Source organism: Dunckerocampus dactyliophorus, chromosome 3 (genome assembly GCF_027744805.1).
Source record: "Dunckerocampus dactyliophorus isolate RoL2022-P2 chromosome 3, RoL_Ddac_1.1, whole genome shotgun sequence".
Taxonomy (NCBI): domain Eukaryota; kingdom Metazoa; phylum Chordata; class Actinopteri; order Syngnathiformes; family Syngnathidae; genus Dunckerocampus; species Dunckerocampus dactyliophorus.
The window spans coordinates 9,610,034-9,637,297 of NC_072821.1; the positions used below are offsets into that span (position 1 = coordinate 9,610,034).

Genomic DNA, 27,264 nt, shown 5'->3' on the forward strand with positions numbered 1-27,264 from the left:
AAATTAGCATCTGCGTTGTCAAATGGCATCAAATTCAAACTAAAGCAACAAGAATAACAGCTAAATCCTTGCAGACACCTTAATTGAAGTGTAAAAATATTACAATCTTAAGATGCTCAATTTTGGCTTTCTTCCCAATAGCTGATATACCGATATTGTCCAGCACTTAATTACTGATACCGACGTTGGCAGCAGTTCTTCTCTCAAATGTTTGCTAGGTCACATGTCATGAACACACTGTACTTCACAATTCTTATACAGTAATGTGATGCCACTGGATGCATTTCACAAATAAACATTCTGTGCAAAAAAAGACAAATACTCCAATTTGCATTGTAACATAGAAAAGGTGCCATGTTTATTTTAACATTTTGTCTCAACAAAATAGCAATAAAAAGTCATGACCAATAGTCAACTAAAATAAAATGTCCTATCAACAAGCAAGACAGGTTAGACTTAATAAATGCACAAATGCAACTCCTACTAAATAATGCTCACTGATTAAAATTTGGAAAGCTGCATATTTCTATGAGGCACACATCTGTATAAAAATAAAGTACGAAACTATATAAGCTAAAGGCAAAACTTTGAAGTAATTCCAAGTTGTTCATATCGCACGTCCCTAAAAAATACATTTATGGATTTAATCATTTTTGCATTTCATTCAATGCAATGAATGTATCCTTATTTTATTACACTGACAAAATATTCATTGTTTAATGTCTGTCAAACCAGGATATATTTAAACAATTAGAATACATTTAACAGTACAAAGTCATAAATCATTCTTCGGCTTATGTGCAAATGTTGCGTTTTTAAATCCGTTTTCAGGAGCGCACTGATCAGATTCTTGAGTGTTGAGTAACTTCACATCATGAAGGCCCACAAAATGTTGATTGATTCAACCATGAAGTTACAGATTTATCATTCTGCTCACAGGCCATGACGCAGTATTTGGCCTGTGAGTGTGTTATACTATGCATCATATCAGATGAAACTGCAGTAGCTATACCTCAGAGGGCATGACAACACCTTTAGACCTTTGGCTTCTGATAAGGCGGCAGGACGATGAGTAAAACAACATGCAGAACAAATACAATCACATTATGACAATCTAAAGGTCGTCACATGTGACACTAAGTCCACTGGTGTTGGGGTTCTCCAGAGTCAAGCCATCATCATCATCATCCTGGACACAAAGAAACACACACACACACAGTCATATAATGGGCTGAGCAAATACAGCACTTTATATGTTACAATTTGACATATTTGACCTAAATCCAGTTTGAAAATCAGTGGAGGAGTGGTGAAATATTGTACAATCTTTGTTCCCACAAAACTAAAAGAGTCTCAATAAAAAACCTAATGAGTTTTAGGGTTCCAGCCACTGCTACCAATGAATTCGACATTTTATTTGATATTTTCCGTTTGCATCTGAGAGTGAAGCTTCTGGGATGAGACTCAGCACCTCCAAATCCGAGGCCATGGTTCTCAGTCGGAAAAGGGTGGATTGCTCCCTCCGGGTTGGGAATGAGGTCCTGCCCCAGGTGGAGGAGTTCAAGTATCTCGGGGTCTTGTTCACGAGTGAGGGAAGGTTGGAGCGTGAGGTCGATAGGCGGATCGGCGCAGCGTCTGCAGTAATGCGGTCGCTGTACCGGACCGTCGTGGTGAAGAGAGAGCTGAGCCGGAAGGCAAAGCTCTCAATTTACCGATCGATCTATGTTCCCACCCTCACCTATGGTCATGAGCTTTGGGTCATGACCGAAAGAACGAGATCGCGGATACAAGCGGCTGAAATGAGTTTTCTTCGTAGGGTAGCGGGACTCACCCTAAGAGATAGGGTGAGGAGCTCGGTTATCCGAGAGGAACTCAGAGTAGAGCCGCTGCTCCTTCACATCGAGAGGAGCCAGCTGAGGTGGCTCGGGCATCTAGTCCGGATGCCTCCCGGACGCCTCCCTGGTGAAGTGTTTCGGGCATGCCCAGCCGGGAGAAGGCCCCGGGGAAGACCTAGGACACGCTGGAGGGATTATGTCTCACAGCTGGCCTGGGAACGCCTCGGTGTCCTCCCGGTGGAGCTGGAGGAGGTGGTCGGGGACCGGGAAGTCTGGGCTTCCCTACTGAGACTGCTGCCCCCGCGACCCGGACCCGGATAAGCGGAGGAAAATGGAATGGAATGGAATGGAATGGAATTTTCCGTTTAACAGATTGCCTTTGAAATAATTTGTGCATGTTATTGATCACATTTTGAAGTTTTAAAATAATGTATTTTTGTATTATATATCCACTGTACCGTAAATCCCGGACTATTGGCAGTATTAGAACCGCACATTAAATGCTTTGTTCACACTATAAACCTTGCAATCCTACTTCCATTCAGTGATCCCAGCGCCACTTGTTAGCTCCGGTGGGTGAGACATGCCACTTTGTTTCAATCAGAGTTCAACAGCTGCCGCAGTCCAAGCAGAAGTTGTAGTAATTCCACACTTGATGAATCTTACTTAAGATTTGTCAAGATCAAAACACGATCACTGCATAAGATTTCAAAACGTGATATGAGCGTCGCTAATTCCTAAATCTGTACTGTAAACATGGGAACTGCAGTTCTTTTAGCACAAACAATCTACTGCAATCTATTTTATGTGTCTTTACATAACATGCCAACATAAATGATTAGGAGTAGCAGCTCGTTATTCTGTAAAAATCCACAAATTAGCTGCATCATTCCTTAAGCTGCAGGGTTCAAAGCGTGTGAAAAAAGTAGCAGTTTACAGTCTGGATTTTACGGTAATTATCTTACCAGCTAACTAATCAATCCACCTGATGGGCTGTAAGAGAAAAAGACGTAAAGATGGCAGCATAGTTAGCCAGGTAATGTTGGCCCACACGTTGGCTGTGTAAAAATGAAAGGTTTGACTGGCGAACAAAACAACTGTCGCTTTTTAACAGTCACTGAACTCCAATAGCTAATATTCTTAGGACGCCAGCGATGGACGAGGAGCTGAGCGAGCCACCACATGGACTTGTCAACCGGAGTCTCCCACGCTGGCGTAGCTTACGTATTCAAAGCGGGAAGGGGCGGGATATAATGCAAGCAGTACGTTCGAATGTTGGTGCCCTCTAGGTAGCTGGCGGAACCCCCTGCATACACTCACTTTAAGTATCTCCAGGAGCAGCTCATCAGAAAGGTATGGAATGGCCTAGAGTGAGTACCCCCTAAGAGTGTGTTTTACTTACAATGTCTTTCAATTTGTAGTCTTTCTCTGTGCTGCGGTATGACACGACATGGATCAATGTATAGACCCTGTAGAACAAAATGAAAGTCAAGTAGTACCAGCCACTGAACACATTTAGTTATTCAGCTGGAAATAATGATAATAAAAATGTATGTGTACCTGTGGTATAACATGGCAAGGAACTGGATGAGGAGAAGGATTGCAAAAGACAACAGGAACATCAAACTGAGAGGCTCCACCTGGCAACATGAACATGGCATACAAGGCAATTAAGTTTAGCATCATTGCTATTTAAAAACATGTCAGTCCTGGTTTTGTGTGTGTGTGTGTGCGCATGAGTCAACCTTGAGGTACTCTCCAGATTCTGTTCCGTTAGAATAGTATTTAGGAATCTTAATGCTGATGACGTCATTCCCAATGGCTTGCAGGAAGAAGGTAGCAACCACCCAGAGCACATTGACGATGAAATACAGGAATACTGCCTGTGGAATGTTGGGAAAACTTGTGAAACATAATTTTGTAGTTCTGGTTGGTTGTGACTATTTTTGACGAGTTTGTCCCCTGCTTTTTGCATCCTCTTTGTTATGTCTTGACTGGATCTATTAAGTAGCTTGTTTTCTGTATGTTGACATGCCTTTTGGACAGCAAAACACATGGACAATAAACAACAGGAAGTGGAGTTTGCTGACCTTGTTGCGCAGAGACTTAAGCTCTCTGGTGACCTCGTCCAGATGAGCTTTAGTGTCTACAATGGGCGTCAAGTAGCGCTCGATTAACTTGTTCCAGAAGTCATGTTCATCCTACATGCACATACAAAAGACATGTATTTGTTTGCATTTGTTTTTCAAGAAATTCTTAGCAAAAGGGGTCTCAATTTCTTCTCTGGGAACAACCTAATGGATGAAACAGTTAGTGGTGGTACATTTCATTTAAATTCATTAATTTCAGTTTATTTTATGGACACTGGTCCCTGTGAGTCACTCACAAACTTTAATTGATCTGAACACGCAATGAAATCAGAACGTGAGCGGTGTAAAATCCCCATGTCTTGACTGTCAGGCTGGAGTACACCAAGGCTCCATACTTGGGCCTATTTTATTTTCATTGTGTATTTGTGATTTACCATACGCATATTGCAAAGACCTCAATATCATGTTATTATGCAGATGAAAAGCGAAGTTTGACATAGAAATCTAAAAAAGGATCAAATTAGCAATCGCATGTAACAATGAGTATATTACAAACTCATTTCTGTAGCGAAACTTGTTCCAGTTCCAGTACCGTTCTCCATGTCACTCTAGTTGTTCATTAGCGACAAAGCAAGCTAGCAAGCCAAATAGTTGACCAGCGTCATGGTTTCTCACCGAGTTCACTAACCAGAAAACACTGCCCCCGAGCACTTTGGTGGAGAATTGCACAGCACACGCTCAAACCCCGAAGCAGAAGTTTGAAAGGCTCATGACGCCGTCAGAAGAGACGGCGTAGTGACTACCAGCTGGAGCCACAGCATAAGAATTACAGCGCTGCATGCAGCTCTGGAGCCAAGGTTTGCATACCCGTGTTTTAGGGAAACCTGATCATCATTGCCAGAAAATGCTGATTAAATCTTTTTTTTTTCTCATTTTGAATACAGTCGTTTCAATTAACTCCGATAAACAAGGGATTACTGTACACTGTACTATCAATGCAATCACTTTTTAAAAAAAAAGGCTTTAAAAGTCTTTAGTAGAAAATCTTTATTGTTTCATGTTTTATCTTTTTCATTGTCATTGTGTTTTATGGATTTATTATTTCATAATTATGTTTTTTTTATTTTATTGTCCTCGAGTTCTCTTGTCTCTTCCTTTGACCTGTCATTGACTACAGACACAAAGTAACCTTTGGGCTAATTCTGGCGTATTTTCTTTGTTTATGAATATGCACTGCCCCTTTTTAAAATAAATACATACGAAAAATAGTAGTCAGAAGTCACTGAATTAAATTGTGTGAGTCTGCATTGTTTCAACATGGTTATCTGAGTCTGCTGTGTTTCTGGCGTATCTGTTGTCTTTTCGTGTGTCTGCTAACTCGGCATGGGTACATTAGCAGCTGTCTTGAGTACTCAACGAATCCGGGTTAATGGAGACGTCAGATTGCTTCTTTGGTACGAACCCGGGTGACTAAGGAACCGACCACCTCTAGAATCAGTGTCTTACCTCATCTAGCTTCTGCACCTGAGGGGCAGTCAGAGTTTTCTGGATGGCTCTCTGGACTTTCTTCTCTAATCGTTCCATGCGACTGGTCTTGAGGGTGCGCCGAGCCTGTGTTGACAAAGAATTAGTTCATTGGCTTACATTTGTCTGGCTAAGAGACAATAGATGTGATAAAGTTGATACATTGATCAAATCTGGCATGGATATTCAAATTTTTTTTTAGAACCCATGGTGCTGGCTTAAAAACAACACAATTGAGGGATACTGTGGATTGAATTGTCTTACATGGTTTTGCAAAGTGACATCACTTTAATGGGTTCTAGCTGTCATTATTACTACCTGCTCGGTCAGTGCCTGTTGTAATTCCTCCAGCTGGCTTTCTGTCAGAGCATCCTCTGGTCCCACTCCATATAGTTCCCCGCTGAGAGTGTCCGTTAACATGGCGACCAAATCCTCACACACGTCTTCTAGATTTTTGGTGCGGAGTGAGTACCTGAGTTTAGGAAAAGAACAAGAACATATGACTAAAGTGCCCCCCAATTAACTAGCTCAACCGATTACAACTCTTTTAAGGCTTCTGGAACATACACCGTAATTTCCGGTGTATAAGCCGCTACTTTTTTCTTAAACTTTGAAACATGCGGCTTTTACAGCAGATGTGGCTAATTTATGGCTATGTTCTAATCTTGTGGCATCTCCTTTACTTCAGAACTACTTCGAATCGTTTAAATACTGTGTTGCTCACAAGTCAGTGAGGAAACGGTAGCCCTTTTGTTGACAGGAGCCAATCACGAGCTTCTGTATAAGGGAACTCCTGACGAGCTTGTCAACCCATGGGAAATTGCAGGAGGTCATTATAAAATATAACAGTCTGACTCACGGTGTCATCGTAGAAAGAATGCTAAAATTATCACACAGCAACTTAACACTCAAAAGGTAGGTAAGAAATATACAAGGGAGTACCAATACGAGTTTAGAATAAAAATAATAAACTCTGTCCACCAGAGTGAGGCTCTTGGACACAATCAGCTGAATGAATCATTGAATCAGCCATGGCCAATGAAATGCTTTGCTGGGAAGCAATGCATGATGGGAAGCTGTTAAAATAGTATTGGTACTTGGCTACAATATTGGCTAATACTAATAATATCAGGTGAATATGGCGTGTTAGTTCATGTCTGGAGGGCTCTAATAATGTTACAACCCATATTTAGAAGGTCGTAAACAGCTTTAACATGCTCTAACTACAAAAATATTCCATTTATAAATAAGGATTCCTACTTTGCGGAAATGTACTTATCATGGTCGGGTCTGGAACCAAATGAGGGATTCCTGTATAGTAGTTTTGTAGCTCAAAATAGATTACAGTCATGTTCTGCATTGTTCAATACCGTATTTGTTCTTGTAAGTTCCTCTTCAGGTTGGCAAAGGTCAGCTTCTTTAAAAACTCTTCTTTCACTGGACTCACCCAGTCTAAGAACAAATGCACACAAATACAAACAACGAGTGTTTACCTTTCATCAATATGATAGTGCTAAAATGGCCAAACATTTGCTCTTTATGATTATTATTATTTAGTTTAATAATAATACGTAGTTTTACACATACACAGTATTTGCAATTATAAAAGTACATCATTTAATACTTCCTTGTATGCAAATAAATTACATCACAAAAGAAGTTCTTAGTAGGGGGCAGCACCTAAGAGGAACCCTGATCAAACATTGGTGACCTTCTTGAACTCCCCAAATGTTTGTCATCCCCATGCTACAAACAACCTCCCCCTGAGGAGCCAATCAAGTCGCATATAATACACAAGGTGTTGAGATCTAAGAGTGTAAACTCTACAAAGCGCTATAAAGATTAGAATATGACCAACAAGTTGATGTATTTCAGTAATTTCATTCAAAAAGGGAAACTTGTATATTATATACAGTCATTACACACAGACTATTTCTGTTCATTTTGATGATTATAACTGAAAACTAATGCAAATCCCAGATTCAGCATCTCAGTAAATTAGAATATTACTTAAAAAAGGTTTTTTGGCCTAAATTACTGCAGCAATACACGTGGCATGGAGTCGATCAGCCTGTGGCACTCCTCGGGTGTTATGAGAGCCCTGGTTGCTCTGACAGTGCCCTTCAGCTCTTCTGCATTGTTGGGGCTGGTGTATTGCAAACCATCACCGACTGTGGAAACTTTACACTGGACCTCAAGCAGCGTGGGTTCTGTGCCTCTCCTCTCTTCCTCCAGACTCTGGGACCTTGTTTTCCAAAGTGATGTGATGGTGTGGGGTGTCATGTCATCTGCTGGTGTCGATCCACTGTGTTTTCTGAGGTCTGAGGTCAGTGCACCTGTCTACCAGGACGTTTTAGAGCACTTCATGCTTCCCGCTGCTGACCAACTTTATGGAGATCCAGATTTCATTTTCCAACAGAACTTGGCACTTGCACATAGTGCCAAAACTACCGGTACCTGGTTTAAGAACCATGCACAAGAGCCGAAGGCTTTCATAAGAGACTGTGGCTTTCAGAACACCTGAGGAGTGCCACAGACTGATCAACTAATTCCATGCCACGTCCCTGCAGTAACTCAGGCAAAAGGAGCCCCGACCAAGTATTGAGTGCTGTTCATGCTTTTCATGTTCATACTTTTCAGTTGGCCAGCATTTCTAAAATCCTTTTTTCATCGGTCATAAGTAATGTTCTCATTTAGATACTGAATTTGGGATTTCATTAGTTTTCAGTTATAATAATCAAAATGAAAAGAAATAAACATTTCAAATACACCAGTCTGTTTGTAATAAATGTATATAACATACATGTTTCACATTTTGAATGAAATTACTGAAAGAAATACATTTTTTGGTCGTATTCTAATTTATTGAGCAGCACCTGTATACCTTATATCAGTGATCTTCAACCCCCGGGCCGCAGCCCAGTACCGGGACGTGGGTCATTTGGTACCGGGCCGCAGAGAAAGAAGAAATAATTTCCATGATGTTTTATTTTGAAAAGTGTCCGGATTCTCCCTGTTACATCCGTCTCACTTGACGCATGTCCATTGTGCGTGTGCTAACTTTCTCTCGCCGCACAGATGGACTACTACTGTATTTTTACCATTTTTCTTTCACCTCATATTTGGTGTCAAATGCTGACACTCTGTGGGAATGCATAAAGGTAAGTTTTGATAAATTATTGAGCGCTAATGTGCACATTTGTCTCAAGTTAATTCATGCTAGCACACTGCCTTTTACCACACACGTCAAACAGCGATGTAATAATGGTGGGTCGGCATTCAGATGTTGCTCATGTCTTCATTTTACACAATACATAATAAATAAGATAAATTAGATCGCTATAATGTACGAACCCCCCACCCCCTGCCCCGTCCCTGGTCCGCGGGAGATTTGTAGGAACACAAGCCGGTCCGTGGGTTAAAAAAGTTTGGGGACCACTGCCTTATATGAAAACATGTGACTATACCAGTAAATTATACATTTTTCCAGCACAATAATCATGTCAATTTGGATTTTGTGTTAGTTAAAGGGTTTACCACTCATAGGAAGGTCTGTGGTCTGGTGGTCGTCATCGTAATCATCGTCGTAAGATGCAGTTGTTGATATACTCTTTTTTTCATCACTGTCATCACTATACACACACACACACACACACACATATAACAGTTCTGTTGGGGTCCTAGTGTACTGTAGTTATTATATATTATTATATAATTAGATTATTATGTACTATAATTAATCAGGAGAAGATATTTTGAAGTTACCTGTAACTGGACATGGTGTCAAAGGACTTCAATTCCATCCAGTCTTTAGCAGTCCGAGGTTTTCGACCTCCTTGCTCGGCAGCCTCTTTGCTGGTGTCTCGTCCAGCTTGTGGCTCCACATTTGAAGCGGCAGGTTGAGCAGTTTCATGGTTCGTGATAGCAAGGGGAGGGGCTTGCTGTCCAGTTTGTCCTGTGATTTGTTGAATCATCAGATTCTCTGTTTCCTGGGTTACCTGTCAATCATAAACAAAGCACTGGTATGGATTCACCAATCCATCAATACACATCCACCGGATGCACAATACAGTATGTCGCCAGGTGTTCAGGGTACCTGCAGCTTCATGTCCCAGCAACAGAGTTTGCAGTTTCTATCGCACAAAATGTTATGGTTCTTTTTCACCTCTGTTGCTCCTCTATGATGAAATAGCAGAAAAAAACAGACCTTCAGTGAGTGCACGCACAGTATCTTTCATGGTAAACCAGTGTTTGTACTCCTAAGATTAGTGGTAAAAGAGATAATTATATTATTTATTTTAAATTCTATGAATAATCATTGGTGCATTACTTATTGGATTCTCTGGTGCCCCAGGACACAATGTGCATGTTAACTAGTGAGTAGATGGTAAGTAGAAGGTAGCCACTGGGAATACAGATGAAATACATCAGGCCGTAGATAATCATCCCTGGGGGAGAAAAAGAATATCATCACAATCCATAGCATGACATCATTTTACATGAATCAGAGCGTGCTGATGATAATCTGATATTTACTGTACGTACCAAACTCCTCAGGGTGTAAGATAGCAGTCACCATGTACATGATCGTCATGGAAACCAGGAATACACCAGTTGGAGTTAGAAAAGTGCCCTGAACCACCATATCACCTGGTTGGGGCGGGAGGGTGGCATTAATTCTAAAGGAAAACCTTCTCTGAAGAATCCAAATAATCTCACAAAGATCCAGACAGTTCCTCACCGATTATAGAAAATAACGATGCTGTCATGAGGAAGGCGTACAGAACACTCATAATTCCGGCAATTGTTATCTGATTGTTTGGCTTGGCAACAAAACAGACAATGATGTAGAACACGGGGGGAATGCTTGCAATGATGATGGAAATTGTGCCAGCGAGTTGGAAGACAAACTGGAAAGCACCTGAAGAAAAGAACATAAAAGAATAGGTAAAGACAGGTGTATTATGCGAATGGATGAGATGACTTTCTGGACAACATACCCGCCACCATAAGAGTCACAGAGGCTGGTCCAAGAATAGAAGAACCAACAGTAAACATCTGGTAGAAAATGTAAAGTCTGGATATGGAGGAGTTTCTCTTCACCGTTTCTGAGCCACTGCAGTACAAACGAGTTCATAGTCATCTGAACGAGAACATCTTAAGTGAAATAAGTCAAATGTAGTAATAAAGAGCACTAACCTGTGCAGCAGGTCCAATGTATTAGCCAGAGTAGATGGTCCCCACCGTCTCCTCTGGTTATAAAATTCTTTAAATTCTTGTGGAGAGTTAGTGTAAGCATCGGATGCAGCGTTGTATTCCACACGCCACCCCTGCTGCAGCAACAAAGTACACAACCAACGATCCTCCCCTGGAAAAGAGAAGAAAATAAATTGCAGGATATTTAATTGATTATGTCAAGGAGCTGAAAGAGGAAAGGACAATGTCGACCTTGGTCATATTGCACATATTCTGCAGCTCTTGTTGCAGTCGTCGTGTATCTCTTCAGTACGTTGTCATCCATTAAGGCGGATGCTCGAAACAGACTGAAACATCCTGGACTGCACAGCACAGACCCAAACACATGTTCTGCTGTCTTCTGAAGCCAGTGACCGACTGCATATTCAAACTTCTGGTACCACACCATGGGACCTGATGATCAGAGAGGGAGCTTATAATGTAGCTGATAAACTTTGTATTGGTGGAACATTTTGGTGGAACATGTGTCCATCTGAGTCCATCTGAAGGCCCCTCAGATAACCATGTAGGATAAGGTTTCTAGTTAGTGGTCAGTTCTTATGTCTCACTGCTATTCGCTAGTTAGTTATTTTATCAACTGTGGCTGTAAGTTTTTCCATAAGTGACTTGACTATTATGATTGATTGAATAATTGAATACAAATGTTCGCTTACCCATTCCAGTCGGATGGATTCGCCCACAGGCTGCTCCTACATTTTCATACATCCTCAGTCTGTCAATCAAGGTATGATTAAATGCAATTTAAAAGAAGCAAATATGCAGTCCAAATGGGTTCAAGAAAAAAAATAATTGAATCATTTTCCAGTAATTACACTACAGTCTTAAAATACCACATGAAATCACCTCCCAAGCTATTATAGAATACATTTGTCCGATACTGACCTGTCTACAAGTAGAATGACAGCTTTAGGCTGGAAGTCGGTGTCTCCGTCCAGAGCCAGGATGTATACGTTGTCATCTGAGATGAATTTTCTCTTGTTGTCGTTGTCATAATGGGGCATGAAGAATATCTCACCGTCCATAGAGACCAAAGATTCTCTGCATAGGTTTTTCTGCTGCTAATACATAAAAAAAGCATAATTTCATTTGCATAAACTATCCATGAACCATTATGTAATATACATGAAAGTAGTAAAACTCTTACTTTGATCTTCTGAGGCGTTTTGGAAATGTACCCCTTCCAGCCAAGAAGATAATACATGTACATAATCTAAAAGACACAACAAAATGCTAAGGGAAAAATAGTTCAAATTTTGTCCAAATAAAGAATGGGTAGTAACTTGCTGGTTAATTTGACAATTTTGTGGCTTTCACTCAATCAGATTATATATACTGTATATATACCGTATATACTGTAGTATTTTAAACAATATTGTATCGCAAACGCCAGTTTGGTAAACGTGTATCTGACCTACGTACATTAACTTTAGCTTTTAGGTCGGCAGCACATACCTGTGACCATCTTTTCTTGTTCCTGATAAGACCTTTGTCTTTTAGGTGAATGTAGAGCATGTTGCCTTCTGGCATAACAAACACGAGTCTGCCACCATATGGAGTTTCCACGATGGATACGTCATCTGGCTCTTTGTTGGTAAAAACCCTCAATATTTGAATGAAATGTTTAGATGAAAATAAATATACTGTATGCATGTTTAACTTGAAGGCGGGACCTCACCTATAAACCTCAATGACAACTTGGGTTAAGTCATTAACATATGAGTTAACCAGCCTCTTCCCAGTGTCTTTTTCAGTCATAAAGGCATCATCCACGTAAATGTGACACTCAAAATCAAAACAGTCCTTATGTTCTTCTTTTGGATCGCCCCGGTAACGGTCCAACCTAAAAACAAACAAACAAAAACAGTTTTACCTTGTAATGGAAATTCCCCCAATATTCCATCCCATCTGGTGACCAAGAAAACAAAATAGAAGGGGTGTCACCATTTTAAAAACATGGAAACTGGCACCGGATGTCATTGTCTCCCAGCTCCCTTGCTCGTCTATGATGTCATCAGTGGGTGACTCGGTAGTTCTTTGCTAACTAACACAGTTACGCCACAAGTCTGCCACGGATGCAAAATACAAAGTTGCAAGTGCCAGCATTTTCATAAATAAAGTGAGAAACGTATTGAATTTAAGAAATAACTCATAGCAAAGTAGGAAGGTGTCATCCGTGTGGATATCTCTTCTCCCTTGCTGCTCGTCATCACTATCTCTGTCAACAAAGGTCTTCAGTCAAGGCAAAAATGACGTTAAATGTTCGTTCATCCCTTTCTTTCGTCATTTATATGTATTAATATGCATGTACAACTATAATTGCAAAACAATATAAACGCGTTTTGTTTTAACATTTTTGTGTGTCTGGAAGGGATTAATTGGATTTACATTATTTCTGAAAAATTGTTCGGTTAGAGTGTGTTTTGGTTTGAGTTGGACCTTCTGGAATGGATTAATGAAGCTAATCGAGGTTCCACTGTTCATACCTCTTTGGCTGGCTGAAAAGCATTATTTGACTGTTGTTGGTGTGCTCATGTGTTGTTGCTATGCAGACCTGAACATGGAGGTGAGAATCTTTAGCATTTCATCATAGGTCTCATGCCACATGGTGGCACATAGGTAGATGACACAGCTCTGGATGTCGTCTTGGCTGCAGCATTGAGGAGGAGACAGGAGAACTGTTATGTTATGACTTGTCCTTTTTATCAGTATTATTAGCATCTCTTGGTTGTCTTGCGCCCTGCTAGCAAATCTCGCCACCTTTTTTTTACCTTTCGTGGTTTCGGGCCCGAGCCACCTTCATCTTGGTGTTGAGTAACAAAGACAAGTCAATGAAAGCAGATTCGTAGAGACGGCGAACAAACAGCTGAGAGGTTCTTTCTATTCGCTGGACCTATGAGGTAGTAAAGAAAAATACCTTCAGAGATGCGATGTATTATTTCTGATTTACATGCCAATTGTGAAGTGTGTGTGTGTTGGTATGTACTTTGATCTTCCATACGTAGTACGTGCATGTGACAAAACCCGACCACATGCATACTCCCTCGAGTGCCAGCATGGAAAAAGGCCATTGCAAGTAGTAGCTGTCAATCAAATTACCATTTACTGTACATGATGGAATACTGTAGATGCCTGTAGATTATACTTTACTATAATACAATATGTTGTATATATGCTAATGTATAGGTACCTGTTCAGTGACGTCCGGCAGATGCTCCTGGTGATTTCAAGTAAGACCACTGGTGTTGTGTTCTTTTGGCTTAATAAGACCAAGCTTTCACAAAACTCTGCAATAGAAAATCACATTTTAAGTTGCTGGGTAAAATGATGCATAATACTTGAGCTGGGGAGAACTGAGACACTTCAAAGCAATTCCATTAGCGTTTGTTTTAATCAAAGTTAACCTGTGAACATGCCAAAGATGCCAATGTTTTTGCATACAACCAAATCAGCCAAAAACTATTGGCATCTTTGGCATGCCGATATTTTTGGCCTTGACTGTAAGTGTGAAATCAAAAACTCACCTGTGATGCTCCCTTGCTGTGCCGCGTCCAATTTTTGAGCTTGGGTTATGAAAAGGATCAGGCCCAATAGTAGCACTGAAGGTCCTGTGCAACATAATGGCAGCGCAAAACTCATTCTGACAGCATGGATCTTACAGGCCACCACCCCAAACCAGTGGCACGCGGCTGAGCAAAATGCCTGAAGCAGGAGACAATGGGCTCATTACTGTCAGCAATGTCAGGTAAAAGTACTGTCAGTCTTCATTGATTCATATATCCCTTTCCATTTATTATTGATATCCAAGTATAAAGGGTTAGTTAGCCTATTTTTAATGTCCGCCTACCTGTAAGAAAAACAGCACCAGTCCTATCTGTAACAATTCCCAGTCTTCACTCCGTAAATTGAAGTCTTCCCAGACAATGGATTTTTCAATGATGACATAGTAGAACAGGTATACTGCCCCTACAAATTACAACAATTGGTGAGTTATTCAGAGAGAATCGCTCAGTGTATTACCCAGTAAAGTACAAACAGTTTCTTTAAAAAACTTAAAATCCACTAGCACAGTTGACTTCACTCAAATAACTGATCCCTCACACAAAGTGTGGCATAACACTGTCTTGGCGTGTTGATATGAAGATTTTGTCATAGGCAGACAATTACCTATAACGATTATCCTCAGAATGCTGCTGATGACGAACACAAAGTCCCTGAAACCATCCAGTTCTGACAATGTATCCTATAGGGAGAAACAAAACACTCTGAGTTTATACTGTATTTGGGCATGACAAATGGACAGTCCCAAAACGGATCAACATGAATAAAGCAATTAAAGAAATGAAAATGTGGATAATGCGATTGTAATTAACCTGCGATTTTACCTGAATGCGATTTGTAGCTTGCACTGGATTCTCCCACCAGCAGAAAGAGATAAGGATCGAGGAGAAAATTCCAATTGCTACAAAGACAAAACAGCTGGCACTCTGGCTATCCACATATGATGATACGCGGACGTAATAGTCCACTCCGAGCAGGCAGTATCCTGTAGGCATGCATGAATGAAAGTGAGAAACACAACGTTTGGCTTCACTTTCATTGAAAAATCCTGTCGGTCTTGTTGATCTGTGAACTTTGAAGTTAAAATCAATAGGTGTTCAGTTCTAAAACAGTGATTGCATGGTTTCATACAAAACTGTGAGCTTATTTTATATCTTGTGAACCTACTGGTACCTAACTTGTTGGTATATCGCAGACAGGCAAGACAAAAAATGTTTTGATACAATATACAGTATTTTACAATTACCAGCACTTGTTAGAATGATGGAGCAGATTGGGAATATAATTTTCCAGGTTTCTGCCTGCAGTTGGAAAATAATCTGAAGAATTGCAGATAGAATACAGACACCCCCGCTGATGAACAGATTTGTCAGTACGTCAAACTGAGGCATCACCACGAGCACGAGGATTGCTGTACCAAGTGACACGATGCATTCAATGGTACAGATCTGCAAAAGAAGGAAACCAGTATACAGTAACTGTCAGTAAACGGTGTAAGAGGTCTTTCTTTTTAAATAGAAAAAGCCTAGATCGTGTAATAAATGTCACGTACAAATGACATGGTCTTCAAGTTGGGGTGTACGAAGCTCTTGAAGGCACACCTCCACAGTGATTTGATGAACACCAGGAAATTTGGACAAACGAGGCAGAACACCAGCATCAGCATGTAGAACTGTTTTTCCTTTGGGGTGCGCATGGAGGTTGGACTGGACAACGTTGACAGCACCAAGAGAGAGCCCTGATTGGCCAAAATAAAATATCTTCCATTTAAAGACAGCGCTAACATGTTGGACTGATGATTGTACGTCATTTATGAATCATACCTTGGCAACGACAGCACTGGCCAGGACACATAAACCAACAATAATAGCCACTAGGTACTGGGCCAGTTGGAAGCACCTTCTTTTTTGTTCCTTCTCAGCTCCTATTGGGTTGAGCTGAAATGGATCCCATCTTTCCCTGAATCACACACAGGTTACATTAATAGCATATAACATATCATCTCATCTAATGCTATAACCACAGTTAATCAAATGATTATTGCACTGATAAAATGGTTTGTAGTAAAATAACTTGAGAACAGAGATAGTGAAAGGGTTGGGCTTTTTCACAGCTACTCTCATACTGAAATTTAAGTGTTGACCTTCGACACCACAAAATACAAATTGTGCTTCAAGTTTCACAGGCATTTAACATGCTTCATTGTTGTCCACTCCCTTGGTATTGAAGTCAGTATTTGTGTTTTATGTTTGCTAAGAGTTTTACTTGCCGTTTTCTTGTTTTCTGTGCTCCTTTAAACATGATGTATTTACTCTTTGGATTTTATTATAGTTTGACTTTCAGTTTTATGCAGTTACCAATATTGCCTGTGCTCATTTGCTCATTTGCTTTTTCCTGCTTTTCAGTGCATGGTCCTTTCAGCAGGAGGACGTGATTAAGTCAACTCAAATGTTTTGTAATTTTCAAAATACAATGAATTATTCAATTTAAATTATTATTTTTTTTTATATTACATATACTGTGTATATAAAGCTATCAAAAATTCACTTTACAATTTGTTCCTTTCTAACATATTTTTAAAGTGAATTATACATTATATATATTTTTGTTTCGTATGGCATATTCGCAATTGCACTCATAATTATTGTTTGTCTACAAAAACTATACAATATACAATAGCTGTAGTTTGCAATAAAGCAACAACAAAAAATAATAACCATAGCTCAAAACTATTACAGTCTATTTTTTGGGTCCATATAGTGAACGTTTGTACAGTTTGAAAAAAAAATAAGTAAGTGATAAGTTTTAAAAAAAATAAGTACAATGTTGAATATTTTGGAGTGCAACTGTAAAAAACATCCATAAAAAGCATCTTGGCAGATTTCAGGTTAGTTCTGTCCAGACATATTGCTTCTCCATGCATGCAGCCAATTTGTTTAACAAATTGTCCAACAAAAAGCCTCTCGGAGACCACTGGGTCACAAGAATCAAGCCCTCTAGAGAAAATGATGGATTTCTGCTTCTTAAGAGGAAAATGTCAGCTACACCAATTTTCCTCCTCTTTTGTATGAATTTAATCAAGTTGGCTAATTAAGCTGGAAGCTTGCCATCCATAATATGTATATACGTGTATATATATATATACTGTATATATATATATATATATATATATATATATATATATATATATATATATATATATATACATACTGTACATGTGTATAGATTCAATATGTTAGTCATATTTTAGTTCTTCAGCTATTCAGCTCTAGAAATTAAACACGATGATCCCGTGTCATTTCTTACTTGTGTCGTTCCACTCTGTTCTTTCCTCTGAATTTTATGTCCTCCATCTTGCTTGTCTAGTCTTGTCTCGTCGCGAACAATATGACGACCATGCATCCAGCGATAAGAGGTGGAGTGATGTCTGTGGAAACCTTAATTTATTTCTAACAGCGATACATGAATACCAATTAGTCGAGAAGAAAAAAAAACAAAGTTTACCTTCCTTTGTGCTTGTTGTCTTGTATTCCTTAGCCCCCCATTCACTTCAGTGCCAAAACAAAAACTAAATTAGTGAGCTTTACGGGCAAATGTGTGTACGAAATTGAAATTAACTTCCAATTTGACTCAGTCTGACTATTAACCCATTTGTTGTCAGTCCTTTAAAAAAGAATGAAATCTTTCCTCACGGAGCTCACCAGTGCATGCATGTACCGCCTGAAAGCATCAGGAAGTGTGCATGTGTTGCTTACAAATGCTGTTAGATAACCATGTGAGGGTTGCTGTAAAAGGTTTCCCCGCAACAGAAATAGTGAAAGGGTTGGGCTTTTTCACAGCTACTCTCATAATGAAACTTAAGTGTTGACCTTTGACACCATAAAATACTAATTGTGCTTCAAGTTTCGCAGGCATTTAACATGCTTCATTGTTGTCCACTCCCTTGGTATTGAAGTCAGTATTTGTGTTTTATGTTTGTTATGATTTTTACTTGCCGTTTTCTTGTTTTCTGTGCTCCTTTAAACAAGATGTTTTTACTCTTTGGATTTAATTATGGTTTTACTTTCAGTTTTATGCAGTTGCCAGTATTGCCTCTGCTTTGGGCTGTTATTTAACCAGATGGATCTAATCTCATTTCCTTTTTCCTGCCTTTCAGTGCATGGTCCTTTCAGCAGTCAACTCGAACTCGTAATATTGAAAATACAATGAATTATTCAATTTAAATTATTTTTTAAAATATTACAAATACTGTGTATATAAAACTATCAAAAATTCACTTTATAATTTGTTCCTTTCTAACGCATTTTTGAAGTGAATTGTAAATTATATATATTTTTTTGTTTCGTATGGCATATATACAATTGTACTCATAATTTTTCAACACTAATTGTAAATTCTGTTAATCTGCAAAATGTGTACAATAGCTGTAGTTTGCAACAAAACAACAACAAAAAATAATTACAATAGCTCAGCACTATTACAGTCTATTATTTGGGTCCATATAGTGAAAGTTTGTACATTTTGAAAATAAATGTACAATGTTGAATTGTTTGGAGTGCAACTGTAAAAACATCCACAAAAAGCATCTTGGCAGATTTCAGGTTAGTTCTGCCCAGACATATTGCTTCTCCATCCATGCAGCCAATTTATTTAACAAATTGTACAACGAAAAGCCTCTCGGAGACCACTGGGTCTCAAGAATCAAGCCCTCTAGAGAAAAAGATGGATTTCTGCTTCTTAAGAGGAAAACGTCAGCTACACCAATTTTCCAACCAATATGACTTAACTGTGCGTGACTAATAAACAAACAAAATCTCAGTGTTAATGTAATCTGTTCTCTTTTTATGGACGAGACCATAAAGAGGTACAAGGGTTATATTCATGGACACACACGCCCTTTCTCTGACTGTAGAGTTATTAATTAACTGAGCCAACGCCTACCTCAGTGCTCTCAACTCAGGATGATCTTGAAAGAAGACATTTTATAAGGCTCTGTCATAAATACACACTGGTCCCTTCCCCTCTCACATTACCAAGACATTCCTATTAATGTGATTCCCTTCCTGTGAAAGTAGATTGATCCCGACATTATCTTTATAAATAGATACAGTATACTTTTGTGTATTTGCACACAAATGACCTCAAAATTTTAATGTCCCCTAGATCTGTCACCAAAAAATACAATTACAAAAAAATGCATTACACAAAAATTGAGTGAACAGCTACAGGATGGGATTACCTTGTTTTATATTTTCCTGATGATGACCATAGACCAGGTAAATGAATTTATAGAGCTATCATATCAGCAACTTAACATAGTGATTAGTTGAATGTTTGTGAATTCTCTTGTTTTGTTGTTTTTTACAAACACCGTTGAAATGTTTCTTTTTTAAATTAATGCTAGATAACAGTTAACTTATTTTTTATTTTGGCAAAGTTTACATGCTAACGTTCTCAATCATTGAATGTATAGCGTATCATAACCACACAATGGCTCCAAATGATCAGTCGTTTCTCTGAGACTGCTGTGGTCAGTGACGTGTGGTCAGAGGAGGCAGGTGAGACAGAGCTTCACTTGTCATGATGAAAAAATAAAAAAGAATAATAACATAAAATAAATATTATTTGTTCATTGAACTGTATTCTAAATTTATTCCAATCATTTTTAACATTTTCTTAAGCAAAAATCATTGAATTTGCACATTTCCTGATCAAATACAGGGAAGAAACTAGGGATGAGCTGGATACTCATTTTAGACGAGTATTTTTGCCGAGTACGAGCATGAAACCGGTACAGCTCCTCATTATCCGTAATCGTGATGAAGAAAAATCCTCATTGGGTAACTACTTATGTATTCACTCACACACAGCGACCACCCCTCCCAGCCTGTATCTAAAGTTACTTGGTAAACTTGTTTCGTTACATACGCGGTGCATTTGACAAGACAGAGCTATGAATGGCTTGTGTTGCATCTCTAACTGTCGATGTTTGTTTTTTCGTATGCTTGTTTTGAATTTGGCAGGTGATATACTGTAAAGTCATTTGGAAAACTTTCCTCATAGTACTGACTGCTGTGCTTTTGTGAAAACTACAGTGAACGAGGCTGACAGATTATTTCCGTGTTTGCCATCACTGGATGTTTGCATGAATCACCAACTTCACACAGATGATTAAAAAATAATTAAACAGTAAAGTCTTAAAGATCTTACACACATACACAGAGCCTGAATAAATAAATAAACCCATTTCCGGTTAGACCACGCACACTTCCGTTTTGTGCCCCGGCCACTCCGAGTACAGATTGGGATACAGATAACGGAACGGTGTGAACGGATACAGACACAAACAGTGGTGTACTCGCTCATCCCTAGAAGAAACCTAAGATGACGTCACTGTGAGTGTGGCTTCTCGGCCTAGTGTGCAAGAACCGCCTACCGTCCGAGTGCACACTGAGTGGGATCATGGCGCCTGCCAGTTTGTGTTTGTCAGCATGTCGCCAATAATCTAATGTTATTTACATGACTTTCTACGACCTGTACAATGTCTTTAACGTAAGTGTGACATCATTATTCTTGCTAATCGGACAATAAAATACAAAGAAATGTCATACGGGAGGCACTTGCAGTACCGATGCATCCTGAAGGGATCAGGCATGACTTGGAAGGTGCTTGTCAATTTCCTTACACACACGAAAAACGGGTTGTTGTTTTTTAAACTTTATTGAAATACACAAACAGCAGTGCCGGCTAGACACACAAGTCAAATACATGATATGTTTATGCTCTGCTGAATGAACGAATGAATTTGACTGGACTCGACTCACCAGACTAATCAGACTTTCACAACAAAGTATCAGAATTTTTCCTGGAGAAGGGGGGTGCATACTTCATATACAGATAAAAGGTAAGAACAGAAATGTTTTTCACTTAATAAGAAATACATAAATGGGACTAAGAAGTATTTGGAAAAAAAATGGAAAACGTTTTTTAAAACAAAGTGAATTAGTCTCTTCTTTTTTTTGTTATAATCTTCATATGTATTAATGCAACAAAAAAAAACATAGTCAGTGCCTCACCAGCCATGAACCTCACAATTCACTGAGGAGTGCATACATGCATATATAAGCATAGTTGGATATACAGATGATGAATATACACACTAAAGTAAATGGATAATTATGACTATAGAAATGATATGTGCAGACTAAAGGTATTCCCAGTCAAATATACCAATCCAATAAACAGACATGGGCATCGTGTCCTCTATATACATGCATCATACAGAGCTTAACCTTTTATTACACTCCTTTGAAAATGAAAAATGTTATTCCAAATTTGACAATATTACAGTTTTACACTGGATTGGATTATGTATATATTATTTCTAGGAACAATTGTTCCAAAATTCAAACAAATTGGAGATTTTGAGGCGTTGTGATCGACCTTTTAAGTTTGTGTGTCTTAAGGAAGCATGACGTGTCATTTTTAAAATTCTCTATCGCTATTCTCTATCTAGCAGAAGGCACACCTTAAGCCCCACGAGCACCATGGGGACGGATTCACTGCTAACATTTATTTAACAGCCCTGTATGAACTTCCTGTTATTCTGTCACAGTTAATCTCAGGGTGCTTGTTTGCTGGAGCTTTCTGATGTTGTATTGTTTGTCACATTTTACTCTTCCCATTTGGGCTTCATATTGTAAGATGACCACTTTGGCTTTGTATCAAAGGAACCTGTGCCAAGGCTAAAACATTCCCAAGCGTTGACCTTGTCGACTATGTTTAGTTTAGTGTGTTACCACTGGGTGTCACTACAGAGCTGTGGCTGCAGCTCTTGTCAACACTTTTTACTGGAAGTGTGTTGGAGTACCTGCAATATTTGTGCATGAATTTAACTCCCTTATCAGGGAGCGTCAATTTGGCAATGTGAAGTGAAGTCGATGTGATTGAATGCGTGAAGACATGGGTGCACTAGCAGTATTAATTCTACTGTGCATGTCTGTCAGTGTGGACCAAAAGAATGTCGCTGCCAGGTGTGGACCCTCATTAAGATGCGCTGCTGGTTTCATAATCAGCAGGCCATATGGTCGACATGACGGTGGTATCTTCCTCTCACCTTAAGGAGGTTCAGTTTGAGAGCGAGCCCACAATAGGAAATCTATATTGTAGAGGAGTAGTTCTCAAGGTATTTACACCGGGGGGGGGCATTTGCTGTCTGCAGCTGTTTAAAAAAAAAAAAAAATTAATAACATAATTTAACAAGACAACTAAGAACAGCAAAAATGGAAAAATCATCACAAAATGTACAATAATAAATACAAAATATGAGGAAAAAAAAATTGTAATCTAACAAAAAAAGTCGGAATTTTACGAGAATTACGTGGTAATACTATTAAGAAAAGTAAGGTCCTTTTAGGAGTATTTTGAAATATTAACAAAAATATGCTTTTTTAAAATGGCAATATTTTGAAAGCAAACAAAAAAACATATAAAGTTGTATAAAACTATAATGTTACAAGAATAAAGTCAAGATATTATGGGAATAAAGTCATAATTACAAGAAGAACATTTACAAGTACTGTAGAAATCTGAAACAGTTGGGAAAAAAACAACAGCAGAAACTGAAAGAAGAGCTGTAATTTCACAAGAATAAAGTCAAAATATGAAGAGAAAAGTCGCATTCTAACATAAAAAAGTCCAAATTTTACAAGATTAAACTTGTATAAACTTGTAAACTTGTATTTTTTTACAAAAAATAATGTTGTTTTAGTAGCATAGAGTTGAAATAGTAAAGACAAAATACGTTATGTTTAAAAGTTGTACCTGTAATGTTATGAGAGACAAACAAAACACAATAAAGTTGTCATTTTTGAAAAATTCAGTTGTGGAAAAAGTTATAATATTATAGAATGCTGTGAATGCTTAACGTGAGGTAAAGATGAGTACCAACAACACACATACATAGCCCCTATTTCCAAACTGATATGCATTTACATATGAATAAAATCATTTAAAAAAGTTAAACTGAATAAGACTAAAATCGTTGCTTCTGAACTTTCTCCACGATCAGGTTCGGCCCTGGTCGGGTGATAAACTAGTAAGAGTTGACCACATTTGATTTCTGAGTCGTATCACTTTGACAGTCTGTGAGATGTTGTTCATATCACAATGGTGATGCCACCGCGGGCATAGCATTGTTCTTACGCAGTGGATGCCTCGCAGATCTACAGAAAGGTCAGTAACAAGGTAGCTGTCCCTGCTTCTGTTTTGAGCTCACTGAATCGTTCAGAGCTAAGCTATAATTAGGTGCCATATGGACTCCGTGTTAAGAATAACTACCCACGGTATACTCACAGAGAAGCTGGCAGTGCAATTTTAAACTCCAGAGATGGCATTTCTTGATAATCCTCCAAAGGCTCCAAACAGATGATTTGAACACCAAATTAAATATTTACTGCAATGGAAGACATTCTCTGCTCCTGCTGATTTACAACCTGCAGCTTTATTTGACCATAAGCCCCACTCGAAGTTAATGCTTTCTGATGTTTGTGCTCCCCTGTCAGACTGTGGAAGTCTTTTGGAATACGAAGCTAGAATAAGACAGTGGAGCTGCAGCACAATAGTTTTGATATGATCCAGGTGTGGTCGTCAATGCTTCATCTCAGAAGACAATGCGCTGTACTACAATACAACTATACAATACACGCAGGTCTGATGGCAAGTCATTCATGTCACTTAGTTGTTGGCTAAGAATGCTTATTTAAAACACTCTAATAACTACATTTGTTGCCAGCGCTCAAAATATGCTTCATTACATGCCATAAATGTTAGTCTGGGGGTTGTAATTGTAGGAACTCCAGAGTAACGGGGTTAGGCTTTTACATCCACCATTATGGCTGTAATTGACCTTGACCAAAACTCAAAATGTACATGATTAAATGTCTGCTCTCCACTGTAGCTCACTAGACAGTATTTTCCTCTTCAGTTGGCAGCGAAAGATGCAGTCTAATTCTCTAAAAGACCATAAAATAATCACAAAATTGTTCATAAACCCAAGCAGGAACATTATTTCCAAGCCATGGCCTTGCCAAATATATCAATAGTTGTCTTTTTTTCATTTTATATATGTCTGCATATTTATGATTTGTAAGAATAAATCTGGAATGTTGTGAAATGTAATGAAATGAAAATTTGTAATGTTTTGATGATGTAATTATTAGAGTAGGAATCTTGCATTTCACCCTGGCTTTTCTTCATTCTACACAGTAGCTTTGTGTCTGCAATCTATCCTTCATACATGACACAAGTATGCATGCTAAGGGACCTCATGTCAAGTGTCACACTTTAAGTCCTCTCCAAATGCTAATTGCCCCTATGATAGCTCTCCTGATTATTCCCATGCATACGCTATAGCGCCCCCAATTCAAGTGCTCTTGTAAATCTAGTTTGTTCCAGTTCTGATAGGGTTGTGTGGTTTGATAGGCGCATGACTTTTTAAAAAAGTATAATAATAACTTGACTTGCCACACAATTTTCATGACAGATTAAACAAAAGGTGAATACTACATAGACAAATACACTATTTAATTCTTCCATTGATTTTTTGCGAGAAGCTGTACATTGATGTTGCGGTGAATGAGGAACCACATCTGCGACAATTAATTTTACTATAATATTTTATTGCATACATTGTTGTACGTCGTTATTGTGTTTTATTGTTTTTTTTTATTGCCCATGTATGTCTCTTGTGTGACAGTTTCGTGTTTTCTCGTTGTCTCTTTCTTTGACCTGCCAGGTACTACAGACGTAAAGTAGCCTTTGGGCTAGTTCTGGCATATTTACATTAAGTGTTCATGAATATGCCCTGTCCCTTTTTAAAGAAATAAATACACAAATGTATTGAAGAAATGAAACTTGCTCAAGCTGACTCAGTGTACTTGACAAATGCGATATGTTGATAGGGAAAAGCAGACACAAGCAGAACAATGTAGGGGTGCACAATGTATTTTTTTCAAGCGGAAACCTGCTTCCTGCCTGCCTGCTTCTCAAGACCAATACCAATAACACTTAACTTTTTATATCTATTATTTTTTTAATTTATATTTAACTGTAGTTTGTGTACACCTGGAGGTAGGAACGACTCCAACAAAGTTGGATTTGACAAACTGTAGCGCTAGACTTGTTCTTACGAAATATGATGACATCACTACTGTTAATAAAAACAAAGAAAGTGCTGGGGCTCAGAAGTACAAATCGTGGCTCCTAGGGATTTACTAGCCGACAAAAGCCATCCAGTGCTATCATTTCCATGATGAAATCACAGGTAGCGTGAACCCTCGGGTCGTCTCTGGCAAACTTCTTTGGATTTCCAAATGCCACGGCGATAGGAACAAGCCCCGGGCATCGTAGCGATGCTGACGTTTGAGGTGGCTGATCAGGTTTGATGTGTAGAAGCTCATTGTTTGCAGAGCATTTGGGAAAACGTCTTCCTCTGAAACAGTGAACAAGTCCCACACAATCGACGGCATGTTTGTTTACATGTGAGCCCAGGGGAAGGAACGACAGGCAGTTTGCAGCTCGTCATAGAAAGGAGCGCTTCATTTACTCACGCTAACCTACCTTACAGCACAGTATGGGTAATCTCGCCTCATTGGAACTTTAAAAAAATTAATTAATAATTCCTCATATTGGCTCGATAATTATCAGTCCGAAAATGATTGTCCAGCCCTACCAATAACCGACAGTGTGAGCAAGCTGTCCAGCGCTCCTTTTCTGTGACGTTCTGCAAACGAATGTGAAATCCTAATCATTAGTGTTCTGTATAGTAATTCCAAAGTTTATCGGTTAGATTTGATATGTCTGCAGTATATGTTCTGTATAGTAATTCCAAAGTTTATCGGTTAGATTTGATATGTCTGCAGTATATGTTTTACAGTAAGAGTTAAATCATGTCGACTTGTAACTTGCATGCTGAAAAAGTGTGTTCACCCCCGATATACATGTACAATGTACATAAATACTCATATTTACAAATATAGTACATTTATATATATTTTATATTTATAGTAGGAGGTAGCTCTTTGGGACTTGGTCGTTTTAAAAGTTGCTCGCAGGCGGAAAAATTGTGAGCACTCCCAGTTACACACCTATTGTATAATCAAAAAAGATGTAATATGGATGGGCATTTAATGAGTGGGAGAATAAATTTGAATATTATTTAAAATGAAATTCACTGGACAGTTCTCCTGTTTCCATACCAGTGTTGCATTGAGCAGAGTAATGGCTCCTGGAAGACTCATGCCTTAGTGGAAGTCCACGTGGTTCAAACGAAAGGGGAAAAAATAAAAAAGGAAACATTTCAAAGACGGAACAAGTGACCAAAACAATGACAGGTGACTAAAAATCCACATGACAGGTAAAGTGTGGGCTTGTCTGAGTGGACAAGGTGTCGGTGAAACAAAGAAAGACAAAGGGAAAGGTAGGCCCTCCGAATAAATGAAGGCGGCCAGGGAAAAAACAAAGGATAAAATGAAAATGGGTAATCAGATGGAAACACCTCTTACGTTCACCCAGGCTGAAAGTTGAATTAGAGTTGACACGCTTCTGGCTTCACACGTCCATGTTTTGCATGCCCATGTACTTTGTGTTTGTAATTGGGCAACGGTCATATTATACCATATGCTCATATTATTCTGTTTCAACGTCACTGGAGCTGTTCTAATTTCTTGCACATTGTTGCCTTTACCACATGTATGTAAGTATACAGGACAACACAAGACAGCGTGACAGATAATTTACCCATTTGTACTGTTGTGCACTTAACGTATGTATAGTATTTCATACGGTGAAATGACATTTGAATTACAGTATACTTTGTTATCTTCTAGCATAGACATTAAACTTCGATCCAGGGTGTCCACATATTCTCTTCACAACTTAAAAATGTACATACTACAAAAGCAATTGATGAGGTATCAGATTTCTTCTTTGTACTCAGTGGT

The 27,264-nt window shown here is 38.8% G+C and overlaps 1 protein-coding gene across 3 annotated transcripts; it reads right to left on the reverse strand.

Annotated features, from left to right (window-relative positions):
• Window positions 1-335: 335 nt before the first annotated feature.
• On the reverse strand, window positions 336-18,042 carry chs1 (chitin synthase 1). 3 transcript variants are annotated; one of them, XM_054771305.1, is made up of 35 exons: window positions 17,768-18,042; window positions 17,570-17,690; window positions 16,087-16,222; window positions 15,816-16,001; window positions 15,510-15,711; window positions 15,088-15,248; window positions 14,870-14,945; window positions 14,550-14,668; window positions 14,227-14,404; window positions 13,893-13,989; window positions 13,689-13,785; window positions 13,474-13,595; window positions 13,257-13,352; window positions 12,381-12,545; window positions 12,158-12,305; window positions 11,850-11,915; window positions 11,588-11,760; window positions 11,359-11,417; window positions 10,898-11,098; window positions 10,649-10,817; window positions 10,450-10,565; window positions 10,191-10,370; window positions 9,995-10,099; window positions 9,780-9,897; window positions 9,546-9,627; window positions 9,215-9,447; window positions 8,987-9,081; window positions 6,820-6,901; window positions 5,768-5,921; window positions 5,432-5,536; window positions 3,926-4,036; window positions 3,581-3,718; window positions 3,396-3,475; window positions 3,238-3,304; window positions 336-1,189 (listed from the first exon to the last, which is right to left on the reverse strand). In XM_054771305.1, the coding sequence occupies exons 2-35, from the start codon at window positions 17,614-17,616 to the stop codon at window positions 1,115-1,117; spliced, it is 4,239 nt and encodes a 1,412-aa protein (XP_054627280.1). In that variant the 5' UTR covers window positions 17,617-17,690; window positions 17,768-18,042; the 3' UTR covers window positions 336-1,114. The 3 variants fall into 3 exon arrangements, with proteins under 3 accessions (XP_054627280.1, XP_054627279.1, XP_054627281.1); XM_054771304.1 differs by having other exon boundaries at window positions 11,588-11,763; window positions 17,768-18,041; XM_054771306.1 differs by lacking the exon at window positions 17,570-17,690 and having other exon boundaries at window positions 11,588-11,763; window positions 17,768-18,041.
• Between the last annotated feature and the right edge of the window lie 9,222 nt (window positions 18,043-27,264).

What these genes read in the sequence shown, in the direction of transcription:
- chs1 (XM_054771304.1), bottom strand. Translation starts at nt 17,616, where the DNA reads ATGGAGGACATAAAATTCAGAGGAAAGAACAGAGTGGAACGACACAA. An exon ending in AACAGAGTGGAACGACACAA is followed by an intron (nt 16,223 to 17,569) that starts GTAAGAAATGAC and finishes TGTGTGATTCAG; the next exon opens with GGAAAGATGGGATCCATTTC. An exon ending in AACAGGCACTGACCGAGCAG is followed by an intron (nt 5,537 to 5,767) that starts GTAGTAATAATG and finishes TTGTCAACACAG; the next exon opens with GCTCGGCGCACCCTCAAGAC.